Below are 22,341 nucleotides of genomic sequence, written 5' to 3'. Positions count from 1 at the left end.
AACCCCAGCCACATCCAGAGTCACCTCTGCACAGAGCAGCCAGGTGTGAGGCTCAGTCCACACCGAACCCCCCCGGTATGCCAGTCTTCCCAAACGACATGGTGTTCCAGCTATGGGGGAGCAGACAAGTCTGGAGCTCCTGCTGCCGTCCCCGCAGAGGGCTGCACCAGAGAAGAGCTCCCTGGACGCCATCTTCAAGTCCAGAGGCTGGAGGGGCTGGTGCCCACAGACACCTCTCTTTCCCACAGACAGCACGTGGACATTAGGAAAACACATATCTTGTTTTAATTCAGTCTTCATATCGTGGTTCCTCAAATGCCCCTTGGGGTAGAGCCCGCGTGGCCTGAGTCTCCAAGGGATGCTGATGTCTACTCCCGTTAGCATGGATTCCAGCTGCTATCGAGAGCTGAGTGACATTTCCTCCTCTGGACTTTGTTAACCCTGCTGCCATCTGGCAGCAGCTCTCGGGCTCCACGCCAGACCTCTCCTGTGCCTCTAGCCAGCATCAAGCCAATGCCCCTGCAGTTCCCGGGGGAAGCCCCTCACTCTAGGCCAGGGTACCGGCAGGAACTTAGTTTGGCAGCTTGGCAGCAAAGAGCCTTCTCACAGAGGAAACCAGGGGTTAATCTCACAGCCCACGGCTTCAGGCTCAGCATTCAGGCCCAGGAGAGAAACCCCACCCTCCTACCTTCTCCAGACAGACCTCCCAGGAGTCCTCATCTGCCTCTGAGCAGCCTGCTTGTCCTGCTGTCAGTTTGCCTCCAGCTGTTCAAAAGAAACTTTTCCCAACCCCCTCAGCCCGCAGCCTGCAGACTATGGCAGTCTGTCCCCTTCTGGATCCACCTGTCCCGGGGCCCAGGCTGCACTGCCCGGGCCATGCTGCCTCCCTGGCTCCAGAGTTTCTGTCTTTGTCCATGTCTGTCTTGCTGCTCAGGGACAAGCATTCGGTCCTACTGTGTTGGTGCCTGTGTAACCGGTTTATTGATAAACCCACTTCTTTCACTATCCCTTTAAACTTCGTCTGTAAGCTATTTTACCACCCCTGGATGAAATTTCAGGCAAGTCTTGTAGCTTTTCCACTCATTCTCAGATCACAGAGAACCTCTTTGTTTTGGCAGGGAGTCCAGTTCAGTCTACTAATCAAATAACTCCTGTCCAGTCTGGCTTCAATACCCAAACTCTCAAACTTATATCCAGTTTAGATATCCAGTTTGGATCTAGAGACTGTCATACAGAGTGAAGTCAGTCAGAAAGAGAAAAACAAATATCGTATATTAAAGCATATATGTGGAACCCAGAAAAATGGTACAGATGAACCGGTTTGCAGGGCAGAAATAGACACAGATGTAGAGAACAAACGTATGGACACCAATATTAAGCCACGGAATTTAGATTAGGACCAACATTAACTGTGCTTCAGGAATCAAGGGTTCTAGCAAGGAGGCGGGGTGGGTTGGGTTGGGAGATTGGGATTGACATGTATACACTGATGTGTATAAGATGGATGACTAATAAGAACCTGCTGTATAAAAAAATAAATAAAATTAAATAAAATTTAAAAAAAACACAACAACTTATATCCAGTTTAGAGCCTGCACTGACCCAGGCCTGGCAGGGCTGTGGGAAGTGGGAGTGGGGTGCCAGGTAGCAGGGCTGGAAGCTGGCTTTCTCACTATTTTCAAGTTCGTCCTCCTCTCCTATTCCTTAATCTCTGACCCTTCCAGGGCTGGATGCAGGGGCTGGCTAACGAAAGGGCAAGATGTAGTCTTCTGAGGGTGGTGCCATTGTTATCTGCTCTTGGAGCCCTGGGACAGCAGGTGCTCAAGAGCTGGTCCTCCCATCTTGGGACACTTTTGTGGTTTCCGCAGAGATCCTTCCACTGGACCATTCCCTCCTCTACCTGGGCATCTCCTCCCTCAGCCTGGGCGCTTCAGTGGGACACCCTTCTGGCTGAGTCACACGCACCCTCCTAGAAGTCTCACTGCACAGGTGTCCTTAAGATGACTCCAGGCAGCTCTCCCATTGTGCATATCAGGTCCAGGCGGCAGTGTCCTGCCTGGGTAGAAGGACCGCCCTCTCTCTAGGGGCTCTCTTTGCTCTGCTTCCAGATGAGCCACTCCACCCTCATTTGGGGGCTTTTAGACTTCTTTTGGTAAACACTAACACACCATTTTGTGACCTCCAAACTCCAAGGCACAAAGTGTAAGTTCTCCAAGTAAGTTCTCTTGAAGTCCACCTCATTTTAGTTGAGACCAGAGGGAAAATAGCACAGCACCCTAACTACCCTTTCCAACCTTTCAACCTCTTGTACCGCAAGTTATTACAACATCGAGGCAGGTCATGGGCTAGTCCCAGCAGAAAGGTTTCACAGTCTCTCAGCATTTATTGTTAGGCAGTCTAGCACCTCGAGGCAGAATGTGAGGACACTCAGCACATATTATATGTGAGCATCTATCACACATATTAGAAACATGGTGACAAGAGGAACAAGTCTGTGGTCTTGTAATATTACAGGGTAAGCCAAAGGAGGAGCCAGCAAAGGAGATGGAGAAAAACCAAGAGTGCAGGGTGTCCACAAAGTCAAGAAACAAAGCGTTACAAGCGAGAGTGGTTTGTTTGGTCAAAGCTGCTGACAGGTTGCGTATGAAAATGGTCTGAGAAGTAGCCAGTGGATCTGAAAAAATAGGGGCTGCTGGCATCCTTGATAAAAGCCGTATCAGAGGCATTCAGAGCCCCTCCTGGTCTGGTCCTGCCTTCCTTTCTCAGCTTCTTCTTCCTCCACAAAGGATACTAGGCTTCAGCTATACCTCAAAGTGCCAGTGACGTCTGGATATTCCGCCTCGGCCCATCACGGGGAACTCCTGTTTGTCCTTACAGACGGTGATGAAATGCCATCTTGGCCCACCAAGCCTTCCCTGTGCTCCCAGAGAGGCAATCTTTTCCTCCTCCGATACAAATCTTCCCACTACCACCCCCCATGCTCATTCACACTACGCCCCTCTCACTTATTGGGCTTCAGCCACAGAGGCCTCCTGTTGTTTCCCTAGCCCCCCCGGGGCACACACTCTCCTTGGGGGTTTTGGCTTGGCCGCCCCCTTTTCCCACACGCACCTGCATGACTCGCTCCCTCACTTCTCAGTGAAGTCCTTATTCCCTCTTTAAAACCGGGCACCCCTTCCACCACATTCACCCTCCATCTTCTTTTCCTGCTTTATTTTCCTCCATAGCTTTTATCATCCCACAGAGCAGCAATTTACCTATTTACTGTATTCCTTGTCTATCTCCTCCCCCAATGTGAACTCCACAGGGCAAGAACCTGTCACTGAATTGGTACATGCTGTAGCTCCAACAGAGAATGTTGTTGGATCATAGCAGGTGCTCAATAAACATCTTTTGGTGAATAAACAAATAAACAGAGTGGTAGGAGCAAAAGCCCCATCTAACTAGGTTGGAGAAAAAAAATGGAAAGTAAATGAAAATATCTAGTACAAGAAACCCTCTCGGGGTGCTTTTCTATAAAGGGAAGCAGAGAAATGGGGTGGTAGCACACACAGGAAGTGGAGTTGTGTCGTGGTGTGTGTGTGCGCACACGCATGTACATGTGCCAAAGTGATTTGGTAGAGAGTGAGGGGTTAATGATGTGGGAGGGTGGAGGCACCTATCTGGTGGAGCCAAGTCCCTGAGTTGGCCTGAAGCACTGAGATCTGAAGCACAAGAGGAGGGGTAACTAAATAAGAGCAGGCAGTGTTTGGCAGAGGTAGCTACAATCTATCATGTGGCTTAACATCTCAGAACCAGCTTGGAAGACTAATCTCCCATTTTCAACTCCTGCAGCACTTTATCCATAGTCCCTAATGGCTCAGACCATTTTCTGGTTTGCATAACTAATTCAGACCTCTAGTGACTTCTGCCCCCTCTAGCTCTTAACCAGAACAGACAGACCATGACACCGTAAGAGTCAAGAGGTAGACACCACCAGACATAACCTGGCAGTGATTTGCCTGGTATTGTCCTCAAAGTACATGTCACTAACACATAAAATCACCTCTGCAGGAGTGGAAGGACCTAAGATCACCCAGTCAGACCCTCTCAGTATAAGTAAGAGCAGACTGGGGCTTGGGGAGGGGAAGTGCTTGCCCAGTTCCCAGGTTAGTGGCTGATCTAGGACTAGCACCCAAGGCCCTGACTCCCTCTCGAAAGCTCCTCTGCAGCATTAAGTCCAGGTGTGCTCCCACCTTGTCCCTGGACAGGCCAGCACAATGGCACAGGTGCTGAATATATGAATGAGGAATTTTAAAGGCACAAAGTGTTTTGAGGCAACACGACTCCTGCCAGGACCTGTTAAGGCAGGTCCACATTATACAGAGAACCCAACCTTAAGCATGGCCACACCCATTTCCCCCCAATCCCTTCACCATTAGAGGGAGTAGGCACTGGTATAGCTTTCGAGGGGAGCACTTTGGCAGATTTGAATAAATTCTAAAATCTGCACACCTTTCCACCTAGCACTTTCACATCTAGAAATTTTTCCTAAGAATTACTAATGAAAGATAGGTGCAAGACTATTCACTGTGGCTTCGTTTATAATGACAAAAGTAAGAAATACAGTGCACAGGGCTTCCCTGGTGGCGCAGTGGTTGAGAGTCCACCTGCTGATGCAGGAGACACGGGTTCGTGCCCCGGTCTGGGAAGATCCCACATGCCGCGGAGCGGCTGGGCCCGTGAGCCATGGCCGCTGGACCTGCGCGTCCGGAGCCTGTGCTCCACAACGGGAGAGGCCACAGCAGTGAGAGGCCTGCGTGGGAGGGGAAGTGCTTGCCCAGTTCCCAGGTTAGTGGCTGATCTAGGACTAGCACCCAAGGCCCTGACTCCCTCTCGAAAGCTCCTCTGCAGCATTAAGTCCAGGTGTGCTCCCACCTTGTCCCTGGACAGGCCAGCACAATGGCACAGGTGCTGAATATATGAATGAGGAATTTTAAAGGCACAAAGTGTTTTGAGGCAACACGACTCCTGCCAGGACCTGTTAAGGCAGGTCCACATTATACAGAGAACCCAACCTTAAGCATGGCCACACCCATTTCCCCCCAATCCCTTCACCATTAGAGGGAGTAGGCACTGGTATAGCTTTCGAGGGGAGCACTTTGGCAGATTTGAATAAATTCTAAAATCTGCACACCTTTCCACCTAGCACTTTCACATCTAGAAATTTTTCCTAAGAATTACTAATGAAAGATAGGTGCAAGACTATTCACTGTGGCTTCGTTTATAATGACAAAAGTAAGAAATACAGTGCACAGGGCTTCCCTGGTGGCGCAGTGGTTGAGAGTCCACCTGCTGATGCAGGAGACACGGGTTCGTGCCCCGGTCTGGGAAGATCCCACATGCCGCGGAGCGGCTGGGCCCGTGTGGCCTGGCCGCTGGACCTGCGCGTCCGGAGCCTGTGCTCCACAACGGGAGAGGCCACAGCAGTGAGAGGCCTGCGTACCGCCAAAAAAAAAAAAAGAAAGAAAGAAATACAGTGCACAGACGAATTGCAGTTACTTTGGGGCAAGAGACTGAAATGAAGACTTCACTTTTTTACACCACATATTTCTGTATTGTTTGAATCTATTAGGAATATGTACTACTTTCAAAATGCAAAATAAGTAAAAATTAAAAGGACAAACTCTTCTCTGATCTAGAAATATGTTCAGACCATGACAATGCAAATTACTTTACTATTTGTACTTGTTCATATTCTTGAATCTTTTACATTGAACAGATCCTGTTTTATAGATATTAAACCTAGTAAAAAAAAAAAAATTCCTTCCCAGGGTTCCTACTGCCTTCAAAATAAAGAAAAATGTCTCATCCACTGAGCAGAGACAGCAAGTTGTCCTGAATACCCATTCTTCCCTTCTTCTATAGCAGTAAAACCCCTGACTTAAAGTAGGGTGTATATTGTTTCAGAATACCAAGTACATTTCCCAGAATCCCTAGCAGTCAGGTAGGCCATGTGACTAAGCTCTGGCCAATAGAGTGACAGCATGGGTGCTATATGTGCAACTTCTGGATCATGCCTTTAAAGAACAGTAAAAGCAGCACTCACAGTAAGAGAAATACAAATTAAAACTATACTGAGATACATTTCTCACCTAACAGATTGGCAAAAATCAAAAGTTTGAAGTACACCCTGTTGGTGAAAGTATGCAGAAACAGGTATTCTCATACATTACTGGTGGGAATATAAAATTACACAACCCCTATGATAGGAAATTGGGGGATATCTTTTTTAAAATGATGACTTATTTCATTAACCCTTTGACCTAAGAGTAATCTCATTCCTAGGAATTTACCCTAAAGGTAAACCTCCAAAAATTATGTGAAAAATACATACTCACAAGGTTATTCATTGTGGCATTATTTGTAATTGCAAGATATTGGAAAACAGCCTAAATGCTCATGCGTATATAGGAAACCAGTGCAGTAAACTATGGTCCACCCACACAATGGAGTACTATGATGCTGTTTAAAAAAAGTGAGGAAGATCTCTGTGAACTCACATGGAGTGGTTTCCAAGATATATTGGTAAGTTTCTTAACTACAAAAGAGTATACACATTTGCGTAAGAAGGGGGAAATGAAAGAATGGAGTGGAGTAGAAAAAAATAGGAGGTGGGAGAGTAACACTACTTTGAGTTTACCTTTTTGTATAATTTTGACTTTAGATACTTGTTAATGTTTTATATCTTCTAAAATTAAATAAATCAAGAAGAATAGGGGGAATAAAATACAAACAAATGAATCAAACTTTTTCAAATTAATAATAATCCAAGTAACTTTAAACACAGTGCTTTGTATACCTTTGGTCAACAGATAAAAAACACTTTAAAGAAATCTTAAGCTCTACTGTGGTGGCCACAGTAGACTTCCTTTCAGGACAACCTGCTGTGGGAGCAGCTGACAGAAGGTCTCCAGCTGCCACAACTTCAGATCCACTGCGGCATGAATGCCATGGCCACGGCCATATGTGCCTGAGTTACTCTCAGCCAATGGCCAAGAATGACAAAACTACAGGGCTATTCCTGCCCAAGGCAGGCCTCCTCTAACAAATAACCTTTGCTGGGGACGTCCCCATCGTCCCAGCCGAGACTCTCAGACTGAACTGCAGTCTGACCTGTGCCTACCTATTCCTCTTTTCACAGACCTGCATTGCAGTCTAAAGGATTGCCCTGACTTTTCCTGCTCTCTGCCCTTTAGCCATTACAGGCATTCCCTAAATCAAGCTCTTGTATGTCAAATCCTATTTCGGCACCTGCTTCTTGCAGGATCTGGCCTGACACAACAACTTAGTAGCTTTGCTGTTTGCAATGGTATGAATGTAGCAATTCTGAAGCATTTGTGTATATATTGTAGGATTAACTAAGTTAGTAAATATATCAATATTGTTGGGAATCAGCATGCTAACTGCAGGAAAAGAAGAAACAAATATGGAATGAGGGAAGCAGGAAGAATGATGTTGTGTTGAATTGGAATAGGTCAGTATAACCTCATGAACTGTTGTGTGTGTGTGTGTGTGTGTGTGTGATATTTATAGGAAATGTATATAGGAGATAGATATAAATAGATATAGTGTGAGTATATGTATATATGTGGGTATGATTATATATACGTCTTCTAGCTTCGTCCGCTGAGGAGATCAAGGAGCAGGAATGCCCCATTAGCAATGAGAACATCTAATGCCCAGATGTTGGTGTCTAAATTCCATTAAAAGGAACCAGGTAAAAACACATGTCTACACAGAGACATGTATGTGAATGTTCATAGTGACATTAGTCACAATGGCCAAAAATCCAAACATTTTTATCCAAATATCTATCAACTAGTGAATTTTTTAATGTAGCATATCCATACAATAAAATACCAACCAGTAGTAAAAAGGAATGAACTACTGATACATTCTACAATATGAATGAATCTCAAACACATTATGCTAATAAACCTGGCATGTAAGACTACTCATTGTATGATTCCATTTATTTGAATAGTCCAGAAAGGCAAATCTAAAGAGGCAGAAATCAGTGGCTACCTAGAACTAGAGGTAGGTGTGGGTAGGTGTGCAAATGATCAAGAGGGAAATTTTTGAAAGTTGGAAATATTCTAAAAATGGATTGTGGTAAATGTTGCAGAACTTGCTAAATTAGGGGAATTGTCTCCTAATTACGTTTGCAGCTTCATGTCCCAATGCTTCCTTTCATGCATCCTAAATTCCACTTTATGAGTCCCAGTGGAGGCCCATACTTCCAAGCCTATGGTTAGGTTACTCCTTCTGTCTGACAGGTCATTCCTCCCAGTCTCCACCTATGACAGCATTATTCATTCTCCATGGCCCAGAACAAATGTCACCCCTTTTGTCATGCCAGAGTCAACCCCTTCCTTCTGTGCATTCTCATTAAACATTCTTTGCACAACCCTGAGAACACTCTCCACTCCAATTCTTCCAGCTGTGTCTGTGCATGGCTGTCCCATCACCACTGGACAATGCTCCTTGGGGACAGGGATCAGGTCTTACTACTCTTCAGCACCTAGCAAAGTGTCAGGAACATCATTAGCATTTGGCAAATGAACAAATGAATGAATGAAGCTATGAAGAACAAGAGACACTGAAGTGAATGGAAAAGATATCAGCTGTTGTAAGCAACAGATGAGCCAGTTGTTGGGAAGGCAATTAAAAAAAAACTACAAACACTGGCCCAGGTTCTGGGTAGTACTGATATTAAATACTCAGCTTGAAGTAAGATTCTGGGAAGATGGCAGGCTAGGAACCACAAGGAATCTGTCTCCCCACCTACACAATAAGTGCACTGGCAGAATCTGTCTAATGTAACTATTTTGGAATTCTAGAATCTGTTGAAGGCTTGCAACTTCCAGGAGACTGTATGGATAGTAAATTGCGGTTGATTTTGGCCAGTCTAACCACTTCTATTCAACATATTACTGGAAGTTGTAGCCAGAGCAATTAGGCAAGAAAAAGAAATGAAAGATATCCAAACTGGAAAGGAAGAAGTAAAACTATCTGCTTGCAGATGATATGATCTTACATGTAGAAAACCCTAAAGATTCCACAAAAGTAAAATCCTGTTAGAAATAACAAGTGAATTCAGCACAGTAGCAGGATAAAAGTCAACACACAAAAATTAGGCACATTTCTACACACAAACAATGAACAATCTGAAAAGGAAATGACAAAAACAATTCCATTGACAATAGCATCAAAAAAGAATAGAATACTTAGGAATTAGCTTAACAAAGAAGGCGAAAGACTTGCACAATGAAAACCACAAAACATTTCTGAAAGAAATTAAAGGTGAAAGAAATAAGTGGAAACACATCCTGTGTTCATGGATCGGATGACTTAATACTGTTAAAATGTCAATACTACCCAAAACAATCCACAGATTTAATCCAATACCTGTCAAAATCGTAATGATGTTTTTTTAGAGCAAGAGAAACCTATCCTAAAATTCATATGGAATCTCAAGGGACTCCAGATAGCCAAAACAAACTTGAAAAAGAAGAACAAAACTGGAGGACTCAGACTTATTGATTCTGAAATTTACTACAAAGCTACAGTAATCAAAATAGTCTAGTACTGGCATAAAGACAGACCAATGGAATAGAATTGAGAGCCCAGAAATAAACCCTCATATATATGGTCAAATGATTTTTGACAAGTGTACCTTGACCACTCACTGGGGAAAGGACAGTCTTTTCAACAAGTGGTGCTGGGAAAAGTGGATATCCACATGTAAAAGAATGAAGTTGGACCTTTACCTAATACCACACACAAAAATTAACTCAAAATGGATCAAGAACCTACATGTAAGACCAAAACAATAAAACTCTTAGAAGAAACACAGGGCAAAACTTCATGACATTGGATTTGGCAATGATTTCTTGGATATGACACCAGAGGCACAAGTAACAAAATTAAAAATAGGCAAACTAGACTGCATAAAAATTTTTTAATTTTGTATATCATAGACACTATCCCCAGAGTAAAAAGGCAACCCACAGAGTGGGAGAAAATGTTTGCAAATCACATATCGGATAAGGATTTATATCCAGAATATATAGAGAACTCCTAAAACTCAACAAACAACAACAAAAACATACCGTTAAAAAATGGGCAAAGGACTTCAATAGACATTTCTCCAAGGAAGATCTATGAATGGCCAGTAAGCAGATGAAAAGGTTCTCAACATCAAAAATTATGAGGGAAATGCAAATCAAAACTACAATGAGATATCACCTCACACCCATTATGATGACTATTATCAGAAAAAAACCCAGAAAACAACAAGTATTGGCAAGGATATAGAGAAACTGGAACTCTTGTGCACTGTTAGTAGGAATGTAGAATGGTACAATCACTGTGGAAAACAGTGTGGCAGTTCCTCAAACAATTTAAGATAAAATCATCATATGATCCAGTAATTCTACTTGTGGGTATATACCCCAAAGAATCGAAAGCAGGATCTTGAAGAGATATTTGTACACCCATGTTCATAACAGCATTATTCACAATAGCCAAAATGTAGAAGAAACCCAATTGTCCATTGACAGATGAATGGATAAGCAATATATGGCATATACACACAGTGGAATATTACTCAGCCTTAAAAAGGAAGGAAATTCTGTAACATGCTACAGCATGGATGAACCTTGAGGACATTATGCCAGTCACAAAAAGACAAACACTGCACGAGTCCACTTATATTAGGTACTTAGAGTAGTCAAATTCATAAAGACAGATAATGTAATGGTGGTTGCCAGGGACTGGAGGGGAGGGGAGCATGGGCAGTTATTGTTTATATTAGGTATAGACTTTCAGTTTTGCAAGATGAAAAGTGTTATGGGGACGGATGGAGGTGATGGTTGTACAACAATGTGAATATATTTAACACCGCTAAACAGTACGCTTAAAAGTGGTTAAGATGGTAAATTTTATTTTATGTGTATTTGATTGCAATTTAAAAACCCTACCAAACAATGACTATGTATAGAAGGACAATGATGGGCTTCCCTGGTGGCGCAATGGTTGAGTAGACCTGCCGATGCAGGGGACACAGGTTCGTGACCCAGTCCGGGAAGACCCCACATGCCGCAGAGTGGTTAGGCCCGTGAGCCATGGCCACTGAGCCTGCGTGTCCGGAGCCTGTGCTCCGCAACGGGAGAGGCCACAACTGTGAGAGGCCCGCGTACCGCAAAAAAAAAAAAAAAGACAATGATTATGAAGATGACCCATCTCTTACCTTCATCAAGTAGCCAGCAAATACAAGGAAGCCTTTTGAATGCAGATGCTTGGCGAAGGAGAACCCAAATCCAGAGTTACAGCCTGTGACCAAGACAGCTTTGCTGGCAACCTGTTTTAAAAGGTCAGACCACACATTAGGAGCCCAGTATCCTGAGGGCTGAATGACCAGGCCTCCTCTGGGCAGTAAAAATTAGGGCTTCCTGAGTGGGCCAGGCCTGGCCCTCCCCACTTGTCTCTTGCTGTTTGGAGAAGCACCCTGGTATAGTAGAAATGCTTGGACTCAGAATCAAGAGACCAGGTTCTAACCCAGACTCTACCACCAACTAGCAATATTGCTTGGGGAAGTTACCTCCTCTTTCTGGACCTCAGTTTCCTCATCTACAATCACCATCATCACCATCACCATCATCACTGTCATCTTCATCGTCAAGTACTGAGTACCTACCATGGGCAAGGCACTGTGCATGCATTATTTTAATTCTCACAGTAACTCCGTATAATAAGTATGATTATTATATCACGTTACAAGTGAGGAAATAGACATTTTAAAATGCCCAACGTAATTAGCGATAGACCTGGAACTGAAAGAAGGACTGAGAGATTTCGGAGTCTAAACTCTTAACCCCTAACTTCATTTGATGGGGCAGGGGTTGTTCAGCGAGTGAGAGAGTGGCTCTGAGTGCCCTCGAAGCACTGAAGCCCTTACTCTGAGGGTGGGTCAGGGCCTGGGAGCCCAGGGAGAAGGGCTCCGACCACCTGGCTGGCTCCCAGGTAGCCAGGCTGCCACTCACTGGGTTCACCGAAGCAGCGTCTAAGTCCGACGGTCAACAGGGACAAAGGAGGCAGAGTGAAACAGCAGCAAGCCTCTGCAAGAGGAAAGAAAGCCATGAGCAGAGGCTGTGGTCACACCAGACCTTGTTCTGGGGTGGAAGCAACTCAACAGGCCCTCAGGCACCAGTACCCACCCTACTCACTACTCCCACCCCAAACCCCTGAGGACAACCTGCTGGTACCACTTAGGATGAGGACCTGTTTCCTACAGGTTACTAGTCTGGGACAAAGTGGGCCAGCAGTTGCAGTGGACATTTTTGCCACTGTGTAGGAAGAGCCTTCCAGTGATAGACCTCTGTTAACAAAGCCTTTTACAAATGCAACGTCTTAACCCTGAGGTTTTATATGGCTTCCTGATAGTTTTTTTATTTTGAAATAATTCTAGATTCACATGAATTTAAGAATACAGAGAGATGCCCTGTACCTTTTACCCAATTTCCCCTAATGGTAACATCTTGCAAAACTCTAGTACAATATCACAACCAGGATATTGACATATGCAGTGAAAATACAGAACAGTTCCACCACAAGGATCATTTGTGTTATCCTTTTACAGCCACACCCACTCCCACATCCTCTTTAACCACTAATCTGTTCTCCACCTCTATAATTCTGTCATTTCAAGAATGGAGTCATAGAATATTAACCTTTTGGGATTGGGTTTTTTCACACAACATAATTCCCTAGAGATTCATCTGATTGTCTATTGTCTCATGTATCAATAATTTGTTCCTTTTTATTGCTAAATTGTACTCTATGGTATCCTGTACCACAGTTCATTTAACCATTCAGCCATTGAAGATCATCTGGGTTGCTTCCAATTTAGGGCTATTAAAAATAAAGCAGCCAGGAACATTCCTGTACAGGTTTTGTGTGAACCTGTTTTTCTCCTGGGTAAGTGCCCAGAAGAGCAATCTCTGGGTCATACGGTAGTTGCATGTTTAGTTTTTTAAGAAACTTTTAAACTGTTTTCCAGAGTGCCTGTAGCATTCTACATTCCCAGCAGTGATGTATGAGTGATCCAGTTTCCCTATATCCTTGCCAGCATTTGGTGGTATCACTATTTTTTATTTTAACCATGCTGGTAACTGTGTGAAGATATCCACTGTGATCTTAATTTGCATTTCTCTAATGGCTAATGATGTTGAAAATCTTTCCATGTGCTTATTTGCCATCAGTATATCCCCTTTGATTAAAATGTCTCTTTATGTCTTTTGTGCATATTCTATTGTAATTGGAGTGTTTGTTCTTTCACTATTGTTTTGAGAGTTCTTTATATGTTCTAGATGCTAGTCCTTTGTTGCATATGTGGTATGCAAATATTTTCTCCTAGTCTAACTTGTCTTTTCATCCTCTTAACAGGATCTTTACGTAGAGAAACAGTGTTTCATTTTGATGAAGTCTGATTATTCAATTTTTCCTTTTATGGATCAATCATATTTTGGTGTCAAGTTTCAGAACTCTTTGCCTATGCCCCAACCCAAAGATTTTCTCCTCTATTTTTCTAAAAGATTTATAGTCTTGGTTTTTTTTCTTTTCTGTTTTTTCATTTTTTGGCCATACCACGAGGCATGTGGGATCTTAGTTCCCCAACCGAGGATCGAACCCGTGTGCCTTGCATTGGAAGGTCGGAGTCTTAACCACTGGACCGCCAGGGAAGTCCCTAGTCTTGTGTTTTATAATTTAAGTCCATGATCCATCATCGTGAGTTAACTTTTGTATAAAATGTGAGATAAGTCAAAGTTGGTTGTTTTTGTTTTTGCCTATGAATATCCATGCTCAAGCACCATTTTTTGAACATGTTATCTTTCCTCCATTGAATTGCTTTTGCACCTTTGTCAATATTGGGTTGGGCATATCCATGTGGTTTTATTTCTGGATTCTCTGTTTCATTGAGCTATGCGCTCCCACCTTATTTTTCTTTTTCAAAATTGTTTTTGCTATTCTATTTCCTTTGCCTTTTCATATAAATTTTAGAACAATCTTGTCTTTTTCTATCAAAATCTGACTGGGATTTTGATAGAAATTGTGCTAAACTTGTATATCAATTTAGAGAAAGTCAACATCTTTACTTTTTTGAGTCTTTCAATCCCTGAACATAGTGTGGGTCTCCATTCATTTAGATCTTTGATTTCTTTCATCAGTATTGTATCGTTTTCAGGGTACAAATCCTGTATAATTTGTTGTATTTATACCTAAGTAACTCATTCTTTTGAGCAATTGTAAATGGTATTATTTTAGATTTTGATATCCACAAGTTCATTGCTAGGATATAGAAATACACTGACTTGTGCGTGTTATCTTGTATCCTGTGTCCTGCTGTTATTTGTATATGAGTATTTCGTTTTTTGAGTGAATGTAAATGGTATTGCATTTCAAATTTTGGTTTTCACATTTTCATTGTTAGTGTATAGAAATATAATTGATTTTTTTGATGTTGCACTTGTTTCCTCTGACATGCTGAACTCACTTATTAGTTCTAGGAGTGCTCTGTGGATTCCTTGGGATTTTCTATGTAGTCAATCATGTAATCTGCAAATAGGGACAGTTTTATTTCTTCTTTTACAACCTGTATGACTTTTATTTCCTTTTCTTGCTTTATTGCACTTCCTTATCGCACTATGGCGAGTCAGTGGTGAGAGTGGACATTCTTGCCCTGCTCCCATTTAGGGAGAAGGCATTCAGTCTTTCACCAGGAAATATAATGTTAGCTACATGGTTTTCATAGATGCTCTTTATCAAGTTTAGGAAGTTTCCATCTATGCCTAGTTTTCTGAGAGTGTTTATCACAAATGAGTGTTAAATTTTGCTTTTTCTGCAATAATAGATTCATGTGATTTTTCTTCTTTGGCTTTCAGTTTGGTGGATTACATTAACTGATTTTTAGCAACGAGCCATCTTTGCAGCCCTGGAACAAATTCACTTTTTCATGGCTTACAATTCTTTTCATATATTGCTGAATTCTACTGGCTAATATTTTAAGAATTTTGGCACCTATATTCATGAGGGGTATTGGTCTGCAGTCCTCTGTCTTGTACAGTCTTTGTCTGTTTTTGGAATCAGCTAACACTAGCTTCATAAAGTAAATTGGAAGGAGTTACTGCTGGGTACGGATGGGAGTTCCGGCTTCCAGCTGGGTCTTCACCAATACCTCCCTGGCTGTGAGGGGTCAGAGTGCCTCACTACTGCTCTCCACTGTATGGGAGTGTATGGTCTCGTTACTGCTGAGAGATGGAGGAAGTCCTAACTCTCCATCTCTACTAGGTGTCCTCTGACACTCCTCCACCCTCCACCCCAAGCAGGCAGGGTTCCTTATTACTACTGGGTGAGAATGTAAGTCCTGGCCCCTACTTGGCTTTCTCTGACACTACCTCTAGTGGGGGCATCGGTCACAAGTAAGCAGAGTGGTATGGTCACTACACCCAAAACTAGTTAAATGACTTTATCTAAAATCAATCACTGTTTTACCATAACCCCAGGATTTGCTGTACAAAAAGAACAAGGTGTCCCTGGCAGAACTGTCCTTGTCCCCTGCCATCCTTTTGCACTATTTGATATTTTTTAAAGTAACAAAAAGGTCACAGCAAGAAAAAAAGTATTTCAAACTGATTTGTTGCCAGATTTTCTCTAACCCACCTCCCCATATTCAAATATATCCACTCAAACTTGACTATCTCTGGGTGTATTATACCAGGCGCTACTGCTCATAGCCAGCTATCAATGGCATATTTCTACTTCTCCAGAGAGCACAAGGCTCCATCCCTCCACACCCAATCCCCAAGAGGCAGAACCCTGATAAGGCGAGGGCCAAGAACACTGCTGGGGAGCTCCAGCTGACACAGGAGTGCCCTCCTGGACACCACTTGGTTTCTCAGCCTTCCCCTTTGGCCACTGCTAGGACTGCATCATCCTGCTCTTATTTCTTCTCTCACTTTGCAGCTCCTGCAGGTGCCACGGGATCCCTGGCTTGGGGCTACTTCTCAGTTCAGAGGGGTCTTGGGGCTAGGAAGCCCTTAGCACCTCAATTCTTTAACTTTAGTTAACAAGCACCTGGGAAGCTTGTTAAAATGCAGGCTCCCAAGTCCCTGATTGACATTCTGATTCAGTAGGATGGGGTGGCCCCTGGAAATCTGCATGTTAAACCAACACCTGATTCCAGTAAAGGCAGTATTGGGAAAGGCCTGGTTGATGTAGGTCCAGAGCAGCTGTTCTTAGGTTCTCCTCCCTGATTGTTTATTAGAATCACTTGGTAAAACGATCATGATTATGTGCTCACGTTATTAAAAAGAGATCTTACCATTTAGCAATAGATACCTAAACACCAACATGACGTCCAGGATTTGCTTTGAAACAATCCAGTAGAGGGAGGGGGAGGAAAGTGGGTGGGAACACAGATGAAACAAGACTGGTCATGAGTTGATAACTGTTGAAGCCCAGGTACACCAGGGATCAATTTACTACTTTCTACTTTTGTATGCGATTGAAATTCTTCCCAAAATAGTTGAAGAAGAACTAAGGAACCAAGGAAGCTTTTTAAACTGTTCCCATGGTTGGCCTCACCCCTAATGAATGAAATCTGAGTCCCCAGGTGTGGGGCAAGGGGATTTTTTTTTCCCCCACTGCGCTCTAGGTGATTCTAACTTGCAACCAGAGTTTGTAACTGCTGCCTTAGGAAAAGAGAAAAAGGACTTTTTTCCCATGGGGTTTCCTTTTCAAGCCTCTTGACTGCCAAGTCCTAATATCTCCGGGGACAAAATTAGCTCTAGGCCACAGCCCAGCCAAGGCAGACACTACTGTTTGCTGCTAATAGCTATTCTTCTCATCTGTCTCACTACCAAAATGTTGTCTGGGGTTCCAATATGCCCAATTCTTTCTAGACTATCGCCTACCCAGCAATCATGTGACCTACCCCTGGCCCATAAGGTGCAAGTGGAAGTCTGCAATGATTGCTGGGAGAGTTTTGCTCTCCTGATGCAGGGGCAGCTCCTCCCTTCTTCCATGCTGCTTTGCTTCTTCCTGCCTGGACTGAGGCTGGAGGTGGAGGAACATGGCGGCAGCCAAGGTGAGGGCCATCAGCAGGATGACAGAGCAGAAGGAGACAAGAAGCCTGGGGCCACTGATACCTCTCCAGCCCTGGCCTTCTGGAAGTCTTTGCCCTTCTAATTGTGATGCAGTCCTGATACATTGGCTTATCAAGGGTAAGAATGCCCCTGAGGGGTTAAGTCCGAATCCCATAATATAAAATAGTGAGCATTGCCCTGGAGGGTCACCTCTCCCCAGGAGGGTCTTGTGGTCGCAGCAAACTGCTGGTCACCCAAACCACTTACTCTAATGGCTATGCCAGTCTCACAGGTGGTACAAGTTAAACTCAGGATAGTCAGTAAACTTGCTGAGGGGTGAATCCCAAAGAGGTGGCCTCCAGATTCAGAGGACGAGAGCTTGCTGATTTCCATCCTAACCTAGAAGAGCAATCAGATGGGGTGGAGAGGTTGCAATCCGGCATTTCCCCACAGGCCTGTGGAAGAACCAGCTGGTCCCCAGAGCACTGGCATCCAGGAACTCACCAGGCCACATTCGAGACACCACGCTGTGCTGGCCAAGGCATTAATGCTGGCTTCTTTTCCCTCCTTCCAATCTATGCCTCTATCCCTTTTGTTCCTTCGGTCACGAATCAGCAACAATAACCAGTTACCCAGCTTTCTGCTGAGAGGAGTCAGGAGTCAGCCTGACAGCCTGAATCTAACAAGATGGGTTTAGGAAGGACAAATGTTGATGACGCAAGGGCAGCTGGGGAGGAATGAGGTCTCACACAGCAGCACCTGTGAAAAAAATAATTAGTCTGATCAACTACGAATCACAAGTGATGTGGCCGCCAAAAGAAGCTATGTGAGCCTAGGCTGGACAGGAATAGGGAGGCAAGGGCCACTCTCCATTCTGCCCAGGTCAGGCTGCCCTGGAGTCTTACACACCATGCCTGGGCAGGCAGAGCTGAGCACTGGGGCTGAGCCAGCTGGTGTGTGTAACCAGAATCTGGGAAGTGATGTCCTGGGCGGGGCCAGAGCCTTGAGAAATCCAAAATCTGAGGGCTGTATAGAGCCAGGAAGCAGAGTAGGTTGTCAGGGCAGGGACCGCATCTGGCCACTTCTGGGGAGGTTTCATCTGGACAGGTGCTGTGTACCGGGTGACTGCTGCTCTGAGCCATGTAGGGTAGGGGAGGGGTGTGGCACCACGTCTCAAGAAAGAGCTCAGGCCAAATGGGCATCATTCAGGTGGGAAACCTGGATGCTGAGCGGGAAAACCATGGGAAATGAGCAATGAAAAAACATGCAATAAGAGAAGTCGGGGGTATTAGGCTGGCATAGTATCCCCAGGGATAAGAGATTAACTTGTTCAGTATGATAACAGAAGGCAGACCCAGGAACAAGGGGTGGCATTTACAGAGGAAAGATTTCTGCCCAGTATGAAGGACTTTATAATAGTACTGTCCAAAGACAGGTCTGCTGTGAGAGGTACTGACTACCCCATGGCTGGAGATATTCAGATAGAGGCTGTAAGGTCACTTGTTAAGGATGTGATCAAAGGATCACCCACAGGTGGGGACTGGAGCATGAGGCCCCTTCCAACTGAGATTCAAGCAAAATGATCGGGCCACCCAAAGACCTCCTGTCTGATCCAGGCACAGCAATCACCCACCATTCCTTCCACCTCACACATCTGGGTCTCCCTCCCTGACCTCTGCCGACAACTTTTCCTGGAGGACAGCTAATGCACTCTGACTCAGCTCTGCCCCTGACCACCCTGTGCCCAACCCCTTAGCCTAACCAGGTGATTTCTACAATCCTTCCAGAAGACTCAGAGTCTCCTGGGATAGCCTTTCTTTCCCTTCAAATGAGCCAGAAGCTTGACTAATGCCTTACTTCCTTTTAATTTTTAAAAATAATAAGGTGTTGAATATTTCATGTGATTTATTGAATACTGTACTAAAGTGAAAAAAAGAATGTTTGTATGGGTACAGAATGGTTGTATCACTCCCTTTAATTTGAGGATAAAATCTTTGTAAAAGTATTTAAACTTCCTTTGGGATTATTTTCTCCTCCATAAAAAATCTCCAGAAATCTCTGAAAGCCATTTTTGAGACAGATTTTATCATTTCTGTGAGTCATTCACTGAAAAAATTACAGCAAATCTTCTTTCAAAAGCCCTTTAACAGAATCAAGCTCCATTCCCTCTTTGATGGGATATCAACTCTTCTTATATGATGTCCTCCAGCAGTTGAAGCCTCACCTCCAACCAAGCTTCTGTATCCTATGGAAATGCTTTTAAGCAAATGCTGCTAAAAACCTCACTGCATGTTCTTCTAGATATATTTATTGGCACAGAAAATACCCATCAATCTTCTAGCTGCTGGGTCTTTGAATTTAACCTGTCACTTGATTTCACTCCTCTCAAATATAAAAGAAAGGGCATTATTTTTTTCCTTGCTCTAGCTGCAAAAGAAGAAAATGAGGTAGCAGAGCACACTAAATTCCCTTGGAAAAGGCAATTTCCAGAAGCTCTCAAAGAAAAAGAGCTGCTTGTTTACTTTGTACTTAATGCTTTCTCTAAATCACCCAGTTCAGTGAAGTCTCACGACATTTTAGTTAACTATAGTTTCATGTGCGAGATTTTAAAAGAGCCATTAACCAGGTGATTAAAGTAATGAGATCTGTGCCTCCTGATGTGATGCACTAAGAAGGGCACCACCTCACCTGAGTGGGTTTCTTCCAAACACACAAACCTGAATCTAAACACGAGGACATCCCACAGCCCACACTGAGAGACATTCTTCCAAGGTGTTAAGGTCATGAACAACAGGACTGAGGAACTGCCCCTGACAGGAAGAGAGTAAGGAGACATGACAACTAAATGTACTGGGAACCCTGGTTTGTATCCTGGACCAGGAAAATGTCCATTCGTGGGCCATCTGGTGAAACTTGAATCAAGTCTACAGAATAGTTAATAGAATTATATCAGTGGTAATTTCCTGGTTTGGATGACTGCACTATGGTTTTGTAAGATGTTAACACTTGGGGAAGTTAGGCGAAGGGGTTACGGGAAACTTTTGTACTATTTTTACAACTTTTGTATAAGTGTAGAGTTACTTCAAAATAAAAAGTTTAAAAAAAAATCTGATGAAAGATATTCTTCGGTGCCTTGTGTGACATGGGAAGGTCTCTGTCTTCCGACAACACCTTTGAGTGTCCTTTGCTGGTGGACAGCGGGTACTGAGGGACACCTTTGAGAGTCAAGCCTTATTATGTGTGAAGACCTCTGCTTTGCCCAGAAAGTGTAACCCTCAAGGTCAGCTCCACCCTTCATTTTCTTACCTTGCTCCATTTACTCTGTCAGAGAAATTCAGGGTTTTCCTCGGGGGCTGTGACAGGGGTCTGGAGAAGCGGGCAGTCAGCACAGTGGCCACGAGAGGCAGAATGGCCAGGCTCCTCCGGGTGGGTTCTGAAACATAAAATGTGTTCTCAGCATTGTGTTGCTGCCTTCAGGAGTTTAGGCAGAAGGGGCCATTTTCCTTCCAGGCTGAGAAAGTTAAAGTGGGCTCTGTTTGACCCAGGTTCTGTCAAGGCACCAGGCAGTCCCCGCCTGCCACCCTCCTCTCAAGCTACAGCCTCATGTGATGAAAAGAGTCAGGAGGCTGGGACATCTGGAAACCTGGGTTCTGGTTCCAGCTGTGCCACCAACTCATGGGGTAACCCTGGGTGAGTCATCACCCTTTTGTAGCATGAGGAGGGTATAGCACCAGTGACCCTCAAACTAGGCTGTGCAGCAACCACTGGGGCGCCCAGGGTCCCGCCCCCTCAGGGATTCCAGCTCCATGAGTCCCATTCTCAGTGTTCCCCATATCCAGCAAAACATCCATCTCAATTTGTCCACATGCCTCCAGGCAGCTTTTTCAGCCCTGGGCCAGGTATCTTTTGATTCAGCTCTCCACCTTTCTCCACCCCACCATGCACAGGGTCCAGCTCTGGGGCTGAATTCATCAGTAACTCATCATAGCACGGAGACTGAAGCTACAAAATGAGACACACTCTAATCAACCTAAATTAAAACACACACACACACTGTCTCTCCCACCACCCTACCACTCCCTTTCCATATTAAATCAAACTTGTTGCAGCAAGGCCATGTCTCAGTAAGGCTACTCAGCATAGTGACTAGCTTCGCATTATGAGCTGTAGATGGGTGTGTGCATTAGTTGTCCTCCTGTTCTGGTTAATTCCCCTCTAGTGATCCCTCCTGGCCTAAGGGAAGGAAAGGGTGGTAGGGAGGGAGCTGAGCAAGGCAATTCCAGCCCTGGGAGCTGTTGCTCTTTTCCTGGGGAACAGTCCTAGTCTCTCTTTGCACACCTGCCGGTGGTTTGTTATACTGCCCTTACCAGTAACAAGGTTCTGCCCGAGAGGCAGCTCCTCCCCTACCATTTTGCTGCGGTCCCTAATCTGATCACCAGTCACCTGCGCCAGTGGGTCTGTGATAAGTTCACTAACTAGCCAACAACCACAGTATTTACTGCAGAAGGCAGGTGGCGGTGTTTCATCTGTTTAATCTTCAGGAGAGGAAAACAAATAGGGCTCTTTTGTCTTGCGTGATCCTTCCTGGACTGTGCAGTAGGCTCTTGCTTCCGCTCCGGCCCCTACTCGCCACACTCCAGTCTCAACACTGCAGCCAGAAAGGTCTTTCCAACACCAGTCAGGTACGTACGTGACTCCCTTGACTAAAAGCCTCCTCTCCATGCCTTTTTGGAGCTGGCCTCTGCCTCCCTTCCTATCCGGTACCCGCTCCCCTGTGCTCACTGCTCTGTAGCCACGCTGACCTTCTGAACATACACGGAGCTCTTTCTCGCCTCAGGGCCGTGGACCTTGCCTTTCCTCTCTATAGAGGGCTGAGTCCTTTGGACCCTTCTGACTTCAGAGAGGCTGCCCAACCCCCCATGCAACACATAGGGGTTGCTCTCCATAAGATTGCCCTTCAATCCAAGATTCCCTTGTTTCTTTATTTATCTCCCCCTTCTAGATCATAAGCTCAGTGAGGCCAGGCACCTTGTCCATCTTAGTCACCACTGAATCCCCCATGCCTGGAAGAACCTGACACGAAGGAGGCACTCAGTGAGTCCCTGCTGAGTGGGGGTGAGCTGTGTGCTTGAACCTCACCCCCATCCCCACACAC

At 44.6% G+C, this 22,341-nt stretch overlaps 1 protein-coding gene across 1 annotated transcript in view; it reads right to left on the bottom strand.

Moving 5' to 3' along the window:
• BDH1 (3-hydroxybutyrate dehydrogenase 1) overlaps window positions 1-21,596 on the bottom strand; it is a 33,918-nt gene extending 12,322 nt beyond the window's left edge. The window contains 5 exon segments of the mRNA XM_007465884.1: window positions 11,294-11,404; window positions 12,087-12,107; window positions 12,110-12,161; window positions 20,493-20,619; window positions 21,554-21,596. Coding sequence (XP_007465946.1) covers window positions 11,294-11,404; window positions 12,087-12,107; window positions 12,110-12,161; window positions 20,493-20,619; window positions 21,554-21,596 — 354 coding nt within the window.
• Window positions 21,597-22,341: the final 745 nt, after the last annotated feature.

This window comes from Lipotes vexillifer, unplaced genomic scaffold, assembly GCF_000442215.2.
Source record: "Lipotes vexillifer unplaced genomic scaffold, Lipotes_vexillifer_v1.1 scaffold853, whole genome shotgun sequence".
Lineage (NCBI taxonomy): Eukaryota > Metazoa > Chordata > Mammalia > Artiodactyla > Lipotidae > Lipotes > Lipotes vexillifer.
The sequence above is the reverse complement of the archived record's forward strand: the minus strand, read 5'-3'. Positions and strand labels throughout refer to the sequence as shown.